The sequence below is a fragment of the Balaenoptera musculus genome, chromosome 7 (genome assembly GCF_009873245.2).
Source record: "Balaenoptera musculus isolate JJ_BM4_2016_0621 chromosome 7, mBalMus1.pri.v3, whole genome shotgun sequence".
In the NCBI taxonomy this organism is placed as follows: domain Eukaryota; kingdom Metazoa; phylum Chordata; class Mammalia; order Artiodactyla; family Balaenopteridae; genus Balaenoptera; species Balaenoptera musculus.
This window is the reverse complement of record NC_045791.1, coordinates 97,743,812-97,759,027: the sequence shown is the minus strand read 5'-3', so window position 1 is coordinate 97,759,027 and position 15,216 is coordinate 97,743,812. Positions and strand designations below refer to the sequence as shown.

The following is a 15,216-nucleotide window of genomic DNA, read 5'->3' as shown; positions in this document are numbered from 1 at the left end:
GCCCTGGCCTGGGAAGATCCCACATGCCGCGGAGCAACTAAGCCCATGCGCCATAACTATTGAGCCTGAGCTCTAGAGCCCGCAAGCCACAACTACTGAGCCCACGTGCCACAACTACTGAAGCCTGCACGCCTAGAGCCCATGCTCCGCAGCAAGAGAAGCCATGACAATGAGAAGCCCGCGCACCGCAACGAAGAGTAGCCCCTGCTCACCGCAACTAGAGAAAGCCCGTGCACAGCAACGAAGACCCAACACAGCCATAAAGAAAGAAAAGAAAAGAAAAGAAAGAACCTAGGGAAAGAGTGGGGGAGACTTGCAATAAAGATCTAGACCCAGAGTCCCACACTCCCAGTGGCCACCTGCACCTCTGCCCTTCCTACAGTGTGGTTATAAAAACCAGTGTATTTCCTTTCCAGCTTCAACAAGTTTGCGTTGGCTTCTGTTATTTGCATTCAAGGCATCCTGACTCATGCACAAGGTAACCACTTGAGTTTGGGCATTCTCAATCATGATGAACTTACTTACTGGGTTGTTTTTCCAGTTCCTGTTCTTTGGGCACTGCCTTTGCAGCCCACAGGGGTGGCTTCTGGGGCCCTGTTTCTGCTCTGCGACCCTGTCTCCCTGCCAGGCTCCCATGTCCAAGGGTAATGCCCAGTCCAATCAAAGTTTCATCTCTGGAAATGAGGGTCTGGATCTGAGAGAGAAGCTGTTAGGAGCTGCGTTCTGTGCACCGTGGCACTCTGCAGGGAGAGGAAGACACGTATGAGGCCGAGTTGTTCGGCCCCATCTGTGTTGGATTCCACAGGCTACCCCATCTTTCCAAGACATTCTACCCTCTCCCCTGCCCCTTCAGCTGGCTGTAATTGGTTTACTTTTCAAACCAAGGGAACATGAAATTATACGCCAAAAAATTATTTCTGTAAATCATTGGTTAGGATGCTTTTTACTATGGGAAATGTACAATTTGAATAAAAATCAGCGTGGGCAATAAGGGACAGCCAGCCTAGAGGTAGTGTGGCCCCAGGTATGGTACAAGAATGTCATCAGGGCCCCTGTGTTTTATTTCCATGTTTTGCCATAAACAGTGCTGACTTCTCTCAAAGGCCGATTCCCCCAAAGGCCCCAGCTGGGGCTACCTGCGTTGTTCCTCACATTCAGCAGGAGATGGAGAAACGTTTCCATGCATGGAAGAGCACCATCAGATTTGGAAATAGTATCCTGGCAGTGGTGTAGGAACAGCTTTAAGACATCTTTCAGAGTCAGAACTAATTTGACTTGGTGACTACCTGACTGATGGGTGTGGGAAGAGAGGAGCTAGGACAGTGCCCAAGTTTCTTCCTTGGGCGCCCTGGTAGATGGAAGCAATGCCAGAGGTGGTTTGGCCGGATGGTGACACCACGCGCAGGTTCAATGCCTCCCCATGCTTCACTCAGACCTGCCCAGGAGTCAGCCAGAGCCTGTCCAGAAGGCTGATCTCACAGCAAACCACTCACCTTTGACAAGAGAGATTTCTTAACAGGCGAGATAAGCAAATGACTGCTCTCTGTGAACCGTTCTTCCTCTTATGCACGGGGAGCCATTTATATGAAGCTGGCAGCCACCTGAATGACTCGTGTGCCGTGAGCCTCCTGGCTGGGTGCGACGAGAGCCGTTCCCGCTGTGGACACAGTGGGTGCCTATACAGCACCTGTCCCCACTTGCGTTCCACCTTCCAACTCTTCTTTTGTCCAGGCTTGTGCCCTGGCCCAGCTCTAAGGGACAGTCTAATAGGTGGCTCTCAACCCTGGCTGCACACTGAAATCAACTGAGGAACTTTGAGAAAACACCAATGCCTGGGACTGTATCTTTTATTGTGGTTAAACACCCCACATAGCATAAAATTTACCATCTTAACCGTTTTAAAGTGTACAGTTCAGTGGTATTAGGTACATTTACATTGTTAGGCAATCACCACTATCCACCTCCAGAACTTTTTCATCTTCCCAAACTGAAACTCTGTACCCATTAAATGATGACTCCCCATCCCCCCTCCCCTCAGGTTCTGGGAACCACCTTCTATTTTCTGTCTTTATGAATATAAGCAAACTCATAGAGTATTTGTCTTTGGTGATTGGTTTATTTCACTTAGCATGATGTCTTCAAGTTTCTTCCGTGCTGTAGTGTGTGTCAGAATTTCCTTCCTTTTCAAGGTTGAGTAATATTCCATTGTATGTATCTATCACATGTTATTTATCCATTCATCCATCAATGGACACTTGGGTTGCTTCTACATTTTGGCTACTGTGAATAATGCTGCTGCTATGATCGTAGATGTCCAAACATCCCCAAATATTTTCTTTAAAGTTTTCCATGGGATTTGAATGGGCAGCCAAGGTTGAGAACCACCAGTGTGTGGCAGTCCCTAGAGAATGTGAGGAGTCCAGAGGAGAGGCACGCCACCTTAGTTGGCCTGATCCAGCTGTCCCATGCTAATTAGAATACTCATCACAGCCAGCAATCAGTAGCTCATACATCTGTCTCCATCAATAGATTTGGACACCTGGGAGGGTGAGGTAGATTTTGTTTACCTCAGTATCTTCTAGATCTAGCTCCAAGCCTGTCACCCTGCAGAAGCTTATTAAGTTGCTGCTATATAAAGACAACCAATCCATAATTCAACTCCATCTTTCTATTAAAACTAACCATTCCCCTTTGCTACTGAAATTATGTACCCTGGGCCATGTCTTTGGCTCTGGAGCCTGACTCAGACCTGGGCCTGAGTCAGGGTTTCAGATCTTTTTTTTTTTTTTTTAAATTTAACTTTTTGGCCATGCTGTGCAGCATGTGGGATCTTAGTTCCCCGACCAGGGATCGAACCCACACCCCTGCTTTAGAAGCGTGGAGTCTTAACCACTAGACCGTCAGGGAAGTCCAGGGTCTCAGGTCTTTATGAGACAAAGTTATACGTGTGAAGGAAGTCCTGCACGGCAATGGTGGAGCAGGACGGGGGTGGGAGGAAGAGTTGCTACTGCCCCTTGTTCCAGTTTTTTCTGGAACGGATGCTCCAAAATGAGTGGTGGGACCCATTCCTTGCATCTCAAAGAGAGGTCTAAACGATCTTCCCCACAAATTTGTACTTCCCTACCCCTTAACCCACTTTTAAAACTAAAGACAGACACGTAGCTGGATTTTTATTGAGGTGGGTTTCTGTCCCCTCTATTCATGCCTGCAGCTCCACATTCTCATGTTTACTTTGGTTTTAATTTTAACCTGAGTTCCTAAGATCGCTTTTTATTAAAACCAATGGAAATTAAAAAGTAGCCCCAGATAAAAGAAATACTCAAACACCCGAGAGGGTTCTGCGTCATTCCATATTTAAGTCTGTGGACGTATTTGGAGAGAACCTCTTTATAATGAGGAGCAGCGGTGTAGCAAATTGAGAATGCTCTTCTCCCCTCTCCCCTTAAGTCTTAGAAGCCATGAGACACACTGTGCAACGGGACGGGAACAGCAGGGACGTGTCTTGGTAGGTAGATAATAAGACTGACCCCTCATTGCTCCCGTCGTATTTTCAAAATCTGGGCCCCCTGGCACCGGGCAGCGCTCCAGGATCAGGGTAGGGCAAAACCAGCAAGGTCACACAAACGCAGGACTTTATTTCAGACCGGGATATTTTGTTCATCACGGAAAGTTTCTGCATTGATTTTTTAAGTATCGCATGAAAATCATTTCTCTTGATACTGGAGTTGTTGGGCACCCCTTCCATTTCCTGCCTGACTTGCCTCACCCTGGGTCCAGCCCTGACTCCACTCACATCCCCGCTTTCCTTGGAGTTGTCATTTGTTTTTTTCTTAAGGGGAAAGCATGATGTTGCTCTCTGAATCTCACGCAACCACAGACGTCTTTCTCCGGGTTTACTTCCTCCCTGTCCTCTTCTTCTGCCCATTTTGACAAACTCTCTCCCTAAATCTGTTCACCTCTGCGGCTTCTGCCGTTGCACACCTCCCCGCCACCTTTCCCAGGACGACCCACATCAGGCACCAGGAGGAGAAACAAGAGGGCCAGTGAAGGCCGGCCTTTCCCTCTGAGGTCTTTTGCTAACATAATTTTTCAGCGTCACATGAAGAGTAACACAATAAGCAAGGGCCTAGTTCTTTTTAAAGAAACCTTTCTTGCAGCAATTATGATGATAAACAGTGCCCTTGGTAAACCATGGCCAGCCTTATGCTCTGGAACTCCAAGGTAGCTGGCTGGAACACTAGGAAATAGAATTGAGTAATTTTAACTGTGCTACCTATGGAAGCCCTGAAAAAAATTCCTAATATGGTTAAAAACGTGGAAAGCTCTTTAAATGCAAACCCAGTATGGAAGGAAGCAAGCTCATGATTTTGGGCTCTTTTGACCCGGTGGGACTCCTACCCTGCAAGGGCAGCTGAGACCCCCAAATTTCACACCCACATCTTCGAGGACCAAGTGGAGAACTTCATCCATCACTCACATCCCTGACCCTGGGTGTTTTTCTGCACCTCTTGTTGCATCATCAGTAAACCAGCATGTAAACAAATTACCTGAATCTTTGTTACCATTCTAGCCAATCTTCAAAGTCATGAGGGTCTAGCCCAGTTCACCTGCCTTCGTATCATCTTAATGATTCATTACTATTATTATACATGTGCCATAAGATAATAATTCCTTAATTCCTTGGCCTGATGGGAAATATAATTACATATGCAAATCACTTAATAAACACATACTAGCCACACTCCTATGCAGATAATCACCCCGAGACCTGCCCACAAAGGCTTACCAGGACTGTATGCATCCCCGTGTAAAGTCTGCTGAGACTCACCAACGTGGAAAACACCACAGCCATCATCAGTCCCAAAACAAAGGGATACTGCAGGGGGCGAAGAGAAAACAAGGACATTAGGGCAGGTTCAGACACATACACTTTGATGCTGTGGAAGGGAATAGGATTTCTGATCCCATAACTCCTAGTCTCAATGTCATACTCCCTAGACCAGCAGTCTGATGATCTAAAATCACTTGAAAAATGGGAATACTAAGGAAAGAGAAGGGGAAGATGCCCAGGAATATAGTCCTGGAAGGAAGTTTTGCAACATATTGACATGCAAATAAGACACGGTAGAGAACTTGACCTTAGCTATTGTGCTACAAGTTTTAATGGAGTAAATCATTTTTTATTTCTACCTATTTTTAGATTAAAACTTATGAAATATACAGTATTTCCAAGAGGCAAGGTAGATAGACAGTGCTGTAATTTGGAAGTCCAACTAGCTACTTTCCCATCATGTGCTGTGATGATAAAGCTTGGCAACAATCAGCTTCTTGAGGGAGCCTGGGAACAATGGCCCCATGTTAAGACTGGGCATATTTCTGTACAGATGTCAAGGCAAGAGTCCAGACTTCACTGAATCTTGACATTTGCTCGCGAGTAATGAAAACAGCTGGAGGAATCTGGCTAATGACGAGTCATATAAAGAACACACAGATATTCTGCTTATGAGCTAGACACAGAGCTATAATCCAGTTGCTTCAAGTACTAATGTCTGTGGTCTTCTGTGGTGATAAGGATAAAGATGATAGAGAACTGTCTATATTCTGTGAAGTGCGTTATGGTCACTATCTCATGCATCTTCGCACAACCCTATGAAATAGCTTCTATTACTAGCCCCAGTCCACAAATGAGGAAGCCCTTAACCTTGATAATAAGTGGCATTAGTATTGAACTTTAGCACAAAGATGCTTGCCCATCAATCACCCCTCACAACAGGAGCCGGGGCTCAGAGAGGTGCAATGACTTGCCCAAGGTCACACAGCCAGTAGTGACACAGTCTGAACCAGAAGCCACATCTTCTGAGTACAAGTCCAGCATGTTCTTTTCAATGCAACATCTGAGTATAATAACACAGGGTTGTGCATCTTTTCTTAAGATTTATCATTAACTGGGTCTCTGATTTTAATGGAAAAAGTGTTGAAAATTAATGAGTTAATGCATTCAGAATTTAGAGGTTGGTATTCGCCTGAACACATATTTATATAAATAAACCCATCTTTAGAGCTACTCATGAGTAAATAACCCCAAAAGCTGAATATATTTATTATTAAAAATTAAATAGGAAAGAAGTGCATAACAACTCAGGCCTTAAGAAAACTATTGTGGGACTTCCCTGGCGGTACAGTGATTAAGACTCCGCAGTTCCACTGCAGGGGGCGCGGGTTTGATCCCTGGTCGGGGAATTAAGATCCCGCATGCCGAGTGGTGTGGCCAAAAAAATAAAAAGGAAAAAGAAAAGAAAACCGTTTCATCACGTAAGCTGTAAAGAAATTTTTAAGAAGATCCAGGTGGCCTTAAAATGAGCATATAAATGATTGTTGTTGCTTTCCTGCAGTCAGTGCCACTTGTTGCTTTTTTCCTAAGAGAAGCATGTTCACAGGCTTCTCTGGATGCTGACAGCAGCCCGATGGGAGTCAGTGTTGGGCCTACTATGTCCTTCCGGGGCAGACGGCACGGGATATGACATAGCTCAGAAGTCTGCATTCAATTAATTCCGATAGTACTGGGGAGCTCAGACATTGTTTGATCCTAGCATGGCATTTAAGTTACAAAAAAAGATTATACCTAGTTGGATATAATACTATACTTGTCCCTTTCCCATTTAGGAAACTGAGATCTGACCCCAGGTGATGAGGTAGAAGACCAGGTAGAGCCAGGACCTGGCACTAATCTTATCCTCTTCCAACCACATCAGGCTGACACCCCATTTCTGTACAACCTGGAACCCGGAACATCCCTGGGTTTCTGGTGTAGAGGGGCAGGAGAAGCAATACTGTCATTTACATACAAGACTGCGAGAGTTAATGAAATCTAAATTTTCCAACGGGTAAAAGGTAAAATTTCTGAAATTAAGCACAAAATTAGAGCAAGAGTTCTCAGAAAGGAAAAATAAATCTTCAATGCAGTAATAATATAACTTTTAAAAGGTCTTACTATAATTGGCATTTAAGCAGATATTAAGTGAAATTCTTCTATTTTCAACATTTATTAATCTCCTGTCATTTAGACAGCTTTCTAGAAAATATGGAATGATTATTTCTAACGGTTGAGCCCCCAAAGAAGGCAGAGACATCTTTGGGGGCTAATTTGGGAACAGACTGTTTCACCCTGGGCCCTGGGACGTGTAGCTGGAGGATTGGTGAAATCATCTCAGCCCTGGAGGATCATTTACTAGGATCATAAACCCCTCGAGTCTCTTGCAAACAGAGGATGAGAGCACCTATTCAAGTGCCATCTGGTCGGGCAGCTCAGGGTGAAAATGCTTTCGGGAGCGGGATACCACACACCCTGGTTATGTTTGTGGTGCTGTTGTCATTATTAATGGTGTCCACTTTTACTCTCGGGCACAACCTGCTTTGGGTACTAAATCATATGGTCACTTCATTTATAAAGAAATTGTCACTGACTGCTCAGTAAATTTCTGTTCCCCATCTTTATTTCATAAACTTCAAAGCCCTTCAAAACAAGAAAATCCTGAAGGGAAACTCTTTGCTGCCTCATTGTAGGGATGGTGTCACACGGGAGGAAGAGGTGCCGGCGCCTTACCTGGTATCTGTCCATGGTAGAGATGCTTACCTGGTACCTGTCCATGGTAGAGATGAGGAGGGTGAAGGAGATGGCGGTGGCTGCCATGGCGTGGGTGGACGGCATCCCATATTCAGCAATCACTCTCTTCTCCAGTTTCACCACAGGCGGGGAAAAGGGGCGGGGCCACTTCAAGACATCCTTGGCCACCTGGCCAATATACATCACCAACTGCCAAACCAAAGGATGGAGGTAAGTCTAACCAAATGAGCAAAATAAATAAACTCCTAGGTTCTATGAATTTATTTTGAGGTTTCCTGTTGGTTGGCTGAAATCACCTTTCTCTCTGACCCAGCTGCCTATGGGGAAGTCTTGTAGGAAGACATTTTAGTTGTTAAAAAGAAAAACAGGCCGGGACTTCCCTGGTAGCACAGTGGTTAAGAATCCGCCTGCCAATGCTGGGGACATGGGTACGATCCCTGGTCCGGGATGATCCCACATGCTGCGGAGCAACTAAGCCTGTGTGCCACAACTACTGAGCCTGCGATCTAGAGCCCGCGAGCCACAGCTACTGAAGCCCGCGTGCCTGGAGCCCGTGCTCCGCAACGAGAGAAGCCACCATGAGAGGCCCGCGCACCGCAACAAAGGGTAGCCCCTGCTCTCTGCAACCAGGGAAGGTCCGGGCACGGCAAGAAAGACCCAACACAGCAAATAAATAAATAAATACATAAATAAATAAATTTCTAAAAATAAAAGAAAAAAGAGAAACAGCCCTTCTGGATTCCAGAGGGTCACTGGGCAACTAAGATATGACACTAACACATGTCTTACTTATTTGGTCATATATTTAACATTTGTACAGCTGGTATGTGTGCCAAGCACTGGTCTAAGAACTTTACAAATATTAACTCACTTAATCCAATAATACCTGTAGAATGCAGACCCATTTTACAGAGGGGTAAACCGTTGTACATAGTAAGTGGCAAGACTTATCGGATTCAAATCCAGAGAGTTTGGCTTCAAAAAATATGTGCCTTAAACTACCACGGTAATACCTTCGGGATGGTCCTGGACTAAGATAATCTAATACTCAAATCAGACAGCCCTTCAAGTTTCAACCAAAAAAGTGACTTCTGGAACTTCTGGCTTAAAATATTTTGAATGCCACTGTTACTCCTGATGTATGTAGTCAACATACTGGATATAGTTTAACTTTTGTCAGTAATCGAGAGCATCATACAATAAATGGCATGACTATTTTCAACCCTAAAATAAACACAACTCAATCTGGAAGTTTTTCAATTGATTTTTTTTTCCATGATGCCATTGATGAAAAAATCCCTCTCTCTTTTTCCCTTAAAGTACAACATAGATATCAGAATTGATTTCCATACCCTCCTGAGATGAATAGGACTGTTTAACAATAGACTTATTTGTCAGAGAGCTTCACAGGACATTTCCGTGACCTGTTATAAAAGAGGGAGAAGCAACCCATTCACTTAGTCTCTGCATTTGCAACCCAAAGTGTGATCTGAGGACAGACAGCAACCACACCACATGACTGTTGTTTTGTTTTGTTTTTTTAATGTATTTTTTTATTTATTTTTGGCTGCTTTGGGTCTTCGTTGCTGTGTGCGGGCTTTCTCTAGTTGTGGCAAGCGGGCTTCTCATTGCGTTGGCTTCTCGTGTTGCCGAGCACGGGCTCTAGGTGCGTGGGCTTCAGTAGTTGTGGCGCGCAGGCTCAGTAGTTGTGGCTCACGGGCTTAGCTGCTCCGCGGCATGTGGGATCTTCCTGGGCCAGGGATCGAACCCATATCCCCTGCATTGGCAGGCGGATTCTTAACCGCTGCACCGCCAGGAAAGCCCATGAGTGCTGTTTTAAGATACAGAATCTCAGGCCCCAGCCTGTACCTACGGAATTGGAACCCTCATTTTCACAAGACTCCCGGGTGGTTCGTGTGCACATGAGAATTTGGGAAGCACGGCCGGCTTTACACTGTATTCTTGCACAGGTCACTTTGTCATGGGCTTTAATGATAAACCTCATCTTACCATGATCGCATTGATCTTACTAGGGCTTTATTTAGCTTGTGATGGATGGAGTCACTTAGCTTTGGAACAAAACCCGCTATGAAGGACTATTTCAAAATACTTTTGATTAGTCAGCCAGATTGCTTTAGAGTTTCCCACATTGTGGTGCTTTCTTTTAACTCATCTAGTTGCTGGTGAATTCTGAACATTATCCCAGCACACTCAGTATCCCCCAGAAGAGGCTGCATATGTTTTTGTGCTCTGCTGCCACTTTGCTCTGGGTTAAAAATCAAGAACCACTGTCTGTGCACAGCAGGCCAAATCCACAGGCTTTAAAGCCTCAGTGACAATCACTCCAAATTCCATAGCTGCAATTTCTAATCAGACTTTGAAACTTAACCTCTTTACCATCCCCTTATTACCAGCAACTACTGTTTTGGAAACCAGCTTACTCTTTTATGTTTCTGCCTCTCCCTCCTGTGAACCTATAAAAACCACATCAGACCGACTATTTTCTGGGGAGTTGGAAAACTTGCAGATGTTGTTGACTACTAAGAATTTCTCAGAAGATGCTAGGATATAAATGTTTCTCAACCCTGCCCCTTCCCCACTCATCAACATCAAAAAGAATATTACAGGCATTATGACTAACTCTAGTTCACTCAAAAATACACAGAATCTTCAGACAGGAAACGTTAAAATCATAGAGTGAAGACAGACTGTGTGACCCTCATTCAGACAAAATTTAATTTCCTTGAAGTCCATGAGTTTCTTTGGCTTCATTTATCTTTTGCCTTCTATGTCTGAAGGATGTTTTTAAGAATGAGGACAATTGTTGATTTTATTTAAAAGTGTTCCCATAGCAACACACTGTTTCTGATCAATAAGTTTCAAATAACAATTACTGTAATGACAGAGCTCTTCAAACCAGAGAACGTGGAGCTATGTTTTTCAGGTTGTAGGGAAAGAGTACCACTCACAGGGTGACGGGTCCTGTCTCTGTCAGTTTGCATTCATTACAGCAAACCTATGACGTGCCCAGCCCTGTATTAGGTCTCCAACCTTGAGTGGGGAAAACAGTCACGCAGAGGATCTCATCATAATGCAAATATGCTTTGGAAAAAAATTATCCACAGAATTCTATGGGTATGTATATATGTAGAGACAGACTTGGGTTCAACCCGAGACACCAGGAGCACTGAGGTGGAATGTTAAAGGAAGATTGTTTAAGATGAGGGGTGGATAGAGAAGCATCCACTTCGCAAGAATAGCATGAGCAAAGACTTAGAGAAGTGATGTTGGGTGGTACGTAGAGGGACCTCCGAGGCAGTTAGGACCAGCGGAGTTTAAATTGTGGGGCACACCATGACACATCAGTTAGAATGGCTGAGATGAAAGGAACTGACCACACCAGGTGTTGGGAGGATGGGGAATACCTGGAACCCTCATACAGCACTGCGGCAGGTGCAAAACGATACAACCACTTTGGAAAAGCAGTTTGGCAGTTTCTTAAAAAGTTAAAACACATGATTTCCATATGACCCAGCCATGCCAATCCTAGGTATTTACCCTCAAAGAGTGAAAGCATAAGTCACGCAAAGATTTGTATATGACCATTGATGGCAGCTTCTTTGTAACGGCCCCAAACCGGCAACAACCCAATTTCCATCAACAGGTGAATAGATAAACAAATTGTGGTATAATCATACAATTGAATACTTCTCAGCAAAAACAAAAAAATAAACTATAGATATCATGCTACAGCATGGATGAATCTTAAAATAATTATGCTGAATGAAGAAGCCAGGCCAAAAACAAACAAAAGTATATACTCTATGATTTTGTTTATATAAAATTCTTGGAAATAGAAATGACTCTATAGGATAGAAAGCCGATCAGTGGTGGCCAGAAAGGAGGGAAAGAAGGGTAGGAGGGAGGGAGATGCAAGAGGGAAGAGATATGGGAACATATGTATATGTATAACTTGATTCACTTTGTTATAAAGCAGAAACTAACACACCATTGTAAAGCAATTATACTCCAATAAAGATGTTAAAAAACAAAAAAGAAAAAGAAAGGAGGGAAAGAAATTACAAATGGGCATGAGGAAACTTCTGGGTAATGAAGTTTTAATTATGTCTTAACTATGTTTTAATTATGTCTGTCTTAATTATGGTGATAATTTTAGGGGTATGTACATATATCAAAATGTACCAAGTTGTACATTTTAAATATGTGTAAACTTTGTGAATACACTAAAAATTATTGAATCATATGTTTTAAAAGAATGAATTGAATAGTATGTGAATTATACCTCAATAAAACTAAGTACGTACAGTTTATTGCCTGTCAGTCACATCTTAAAATGTTGTCTTAGCCAGCTTGGGCTGCTATAACAACCAACCACAGACTGAGTGGCTTATAAACAGGAATTTATTTCTCTCAGTTCCGGAGGATGAAGTGCAAGATCAAGGCACTGGCAGATTCAGTACCTGGTGAGCACCTGTTTCCTGGATCACGGACAGTCACCTTCATAGCACTCAAAGAAATGAGCTTTCAAGCCATGAAAAGACATGGAAGAATCTTAAACGCATATTACCAAGTGAAAGAAACCAATGTGAAAAGGCTACAAACTGTATGAATTCATCTATATGACATTTTGATAAAAGCAAACTATGGAGATGGTAAAAAGATCAGTGATTGCCAGGGGCTGGGGACATGCGTAAGTGGTACACAGAGAATTTTTAGGGCATTGACACTGTTCTGTATGATACTCTAATGGTGAATACACATCTTTACACATTTGTCCAAACCTATGAAATGTACAACACCAAGAGTGAAGTCTAATGTAAACTAAGGACTTTGGGTGCCAGTGTAGGATCCTCAGTTGTAACAAAATGTCCCACTCTGGTGGACGGTATGCATGTGTGGTTGTAGGGGCTATACAGGAACTCTCTATACTTCCTGCTCAATTTTTACTGTGAACCTAAAACTACTCTAAAAGTAAAGTCTATTAAAGAGAGTACTATGGCAGAAGAGAACTATTTCTCCATTTAGTTCACAGTAAAAGAGTATAATGATTAACTCAGTATGGCTTGCCCTCAACGGAGGACTTTGCTCTGTATTGTTGAAAGGCCCTTCTACCTAAAGGGACCAAATTAAGTTGCATCATCCATCATGCTCCTTTGGGCTGAGGCCCCCAAGGCCTATGTGTAAAAGCGAAAATCCACGGGGAGGCAGGACCGGAAGCAATTATAGCTCATTAACGCCTCAGCAACCTAGCTGGGTCCCCTGCATGGTGCTGATGGCGCTGGGGCCCCGTAGCGTTTCATGATGAGGAATTAGCCTACTTGCTTACTTCTTCCCTAATTAATGTATAGGTGGAAAGAAAATCCAGTTCTCTGGATTGTCTACTGTTGACCCCAAGCAGACAAAAGGCTTTTCTAGAGAACCAATTCTTTCAAAATGAAATGTGTCTTCACAAGTTAGAAGAATTTCCAATCTGGGATCTGTCCTTGATGGTTGGGCTCTTTGGGGTCAGCAGAGAAAACGGTGCTTTTTCTCTCTTAATGTGGTGGGCCTTCCTAGTTATTACAATCCAAAATGACGATTTTTCTATGTCTAACACAGCTCTGATGAACAGAATTTAGTCTTCACGCCCGGATAAATAAAACCCAGATAGTTCAGGAAACAGAAGATCCTTGAAATAACATTACTAGTAAAGCAGCCACAGGATCTTAGAGAACAGCCATACATTTATTGTTTACGCTCTGAGACTGCTGCCTGCCCCCACTCCCTCCTCTGTCCTCCTCCCAAAGCAAAGTGTGAAGGCTCCACTGTTATTATAATAAAAGCTGAATCCTCTGCAAAACGGAGGGAGCACCGAGAGGCTCTTTTCAAACTACACCGGCCCTCCCCCCAAACACACACACATTATGATAAACTCTAACGTCTTTCTTCCCTCTGGCTACACCCTCAGCCCACGTCACCATGGGGAAATCACAGTGCAAGCGATTAACTAACAGGGATGTAAGGTATCCCTCAGGTCTCATGGGACAGAAACACTGTGAATCCCTGGGATTGACAGTCTATCCATGGATTTGTTTTTAAGAAGTCAGGAATTAGTTTCATCATTCTAGAGAACAATGAGATGTAACCCAAAGACCACAGCTTCTCTACCCATCCCGTTTCTTAATCTGTCCAAATTAAGCTCATTCCCCTTCTTCTCAGGTTACTAACATGATAATTTGGATTAAGAAAGGCCAGATACCAAACCGTTTCACTCCTAGGTACATACTCAAGAACACTGAAAATATATGTCCTCACAGAAACTTGTACATGAATATAACATTCTTAGCATTATCCTTCACAATAGCCCCAAAGTTTAAACAACCCAAATGTTCATCAACTGATGAATGGATAAACAAAATGGGGTATATCCTTACAATGAAATATTATTTGACCTTAAAAAACAACGAAGCACTGATACATGCTACAAGGATGAACTTTGAAAATAGTGTGCTAAGTGAAAGAAGCCAAACATAAAAAGGACAAATATTGTATGATTCCATTTATATGAAGTGTTCGGAACAGGCAAATCCACAGAGATGGAAAGTAGATTAGTGGTTGTCTAGGGCGGGATGAGGGGGTGGCGGATGGGGAGTGAGTGTTAGTAAATATGGGGTTTCTTCTTAGGGAGATGAAAAGGTTCCGGAGGTAGACACAGGTGATGGTTGCACAACTTTGTGAATATACTAAAACCACTGAATTATATTCTTTAAAAAGGTTAATATTAATTGTAGCCCACTGAAAAAAAGAGAAACTAGACATAAAGGTGGGTTCTGAAATACCTCTTCTATGTGTCCTTGAAGTCTTTTGCTCCAAAATATTATTAACAATGCCTTCAAATATTGATTCAATAGAAGCAGCTATGGCTTCTATTAATATTTTCTTCAAAAGTCCTGCCCAACTCCGCTCCAAACCCCAGTTCTACAGGGCACGGAGGTGGCGACCACACATGACACAGAGAAAGCTGCTGAAAATCTACCTACTCAAACCCATGAGTATGGGATTCATTTTAAGAGCAATTTTAAGCTCTGGAGGCTTTTCAGATCAACAGTTTTACAAAAAAAGACTGACTGCACTAGCCTGTGTGTGTTTTTGTTTATTCAGTGTTCAGTCATTTTTTTTCTCCCTAGAATACACACTGCTCTGTGGTCTCCTATTTGGCTTCAGGGAGTGAATTAAAAGCAGGTCTTTGTTATGGTTATTTGGGAACATTCTAGAGACTACTGCTTACCATCCAGTGTAAAAAGTTGTTTTCAACTGGTGAATGTCCTCTCCTGCTTGTGGCATTATTTTTATTTACTTTTTAAAATTCACGGCCCTTCTATAGTGTATGTCATGTGGGTTTGTGTGGGTTTGTGTGTGTTTGTGGAGGGTGGTGTGATGGTGAGTCACTGGGACAAGCAGGTGTAATTTCAAACTAATAAAATTTCATTCCACGCCTGAAACACCAAAACAAAGAAATTGCAGAGCAAACACCGTAAATCACAGAAGACTCTCAGCAAACTGGTCTTGACATATTCTAGGTTCTGTAAAAA

General features: G+C 43.1%; 1 protein-coding gene across 3 annotated transcripts in view; it reads right to left on the bottom strand.

The window, feature by feature from the left end:
• The window catches only part of SGPP2 (sphingosine-1-phosphate phosphatase 2), a 147,796-nt gene that overhangs the window by 57,288 nt on the left and 75,292 nt on the right, over nt 1–15,216 (bottom strand). For all 3 annotated transcript variants that reach the window (XM_036857631.1, XM_036857632.1, XM_036857634.1), the window contains 2 exons: nt 7,634–7,813; nt 4,787–4,876 (listed from right to left, as the gene is read on the bottom strand). In XM_036857631.1, coding sequence (XP_036713526.1) covers nt 4,787–4,876; nt 7,634–7,813 — 270 coding nt within the window. The remainder of the gene's footprint in view (nt 1–4,786; nt 4,877–7,633; nt 7,814–15,216) is intronic.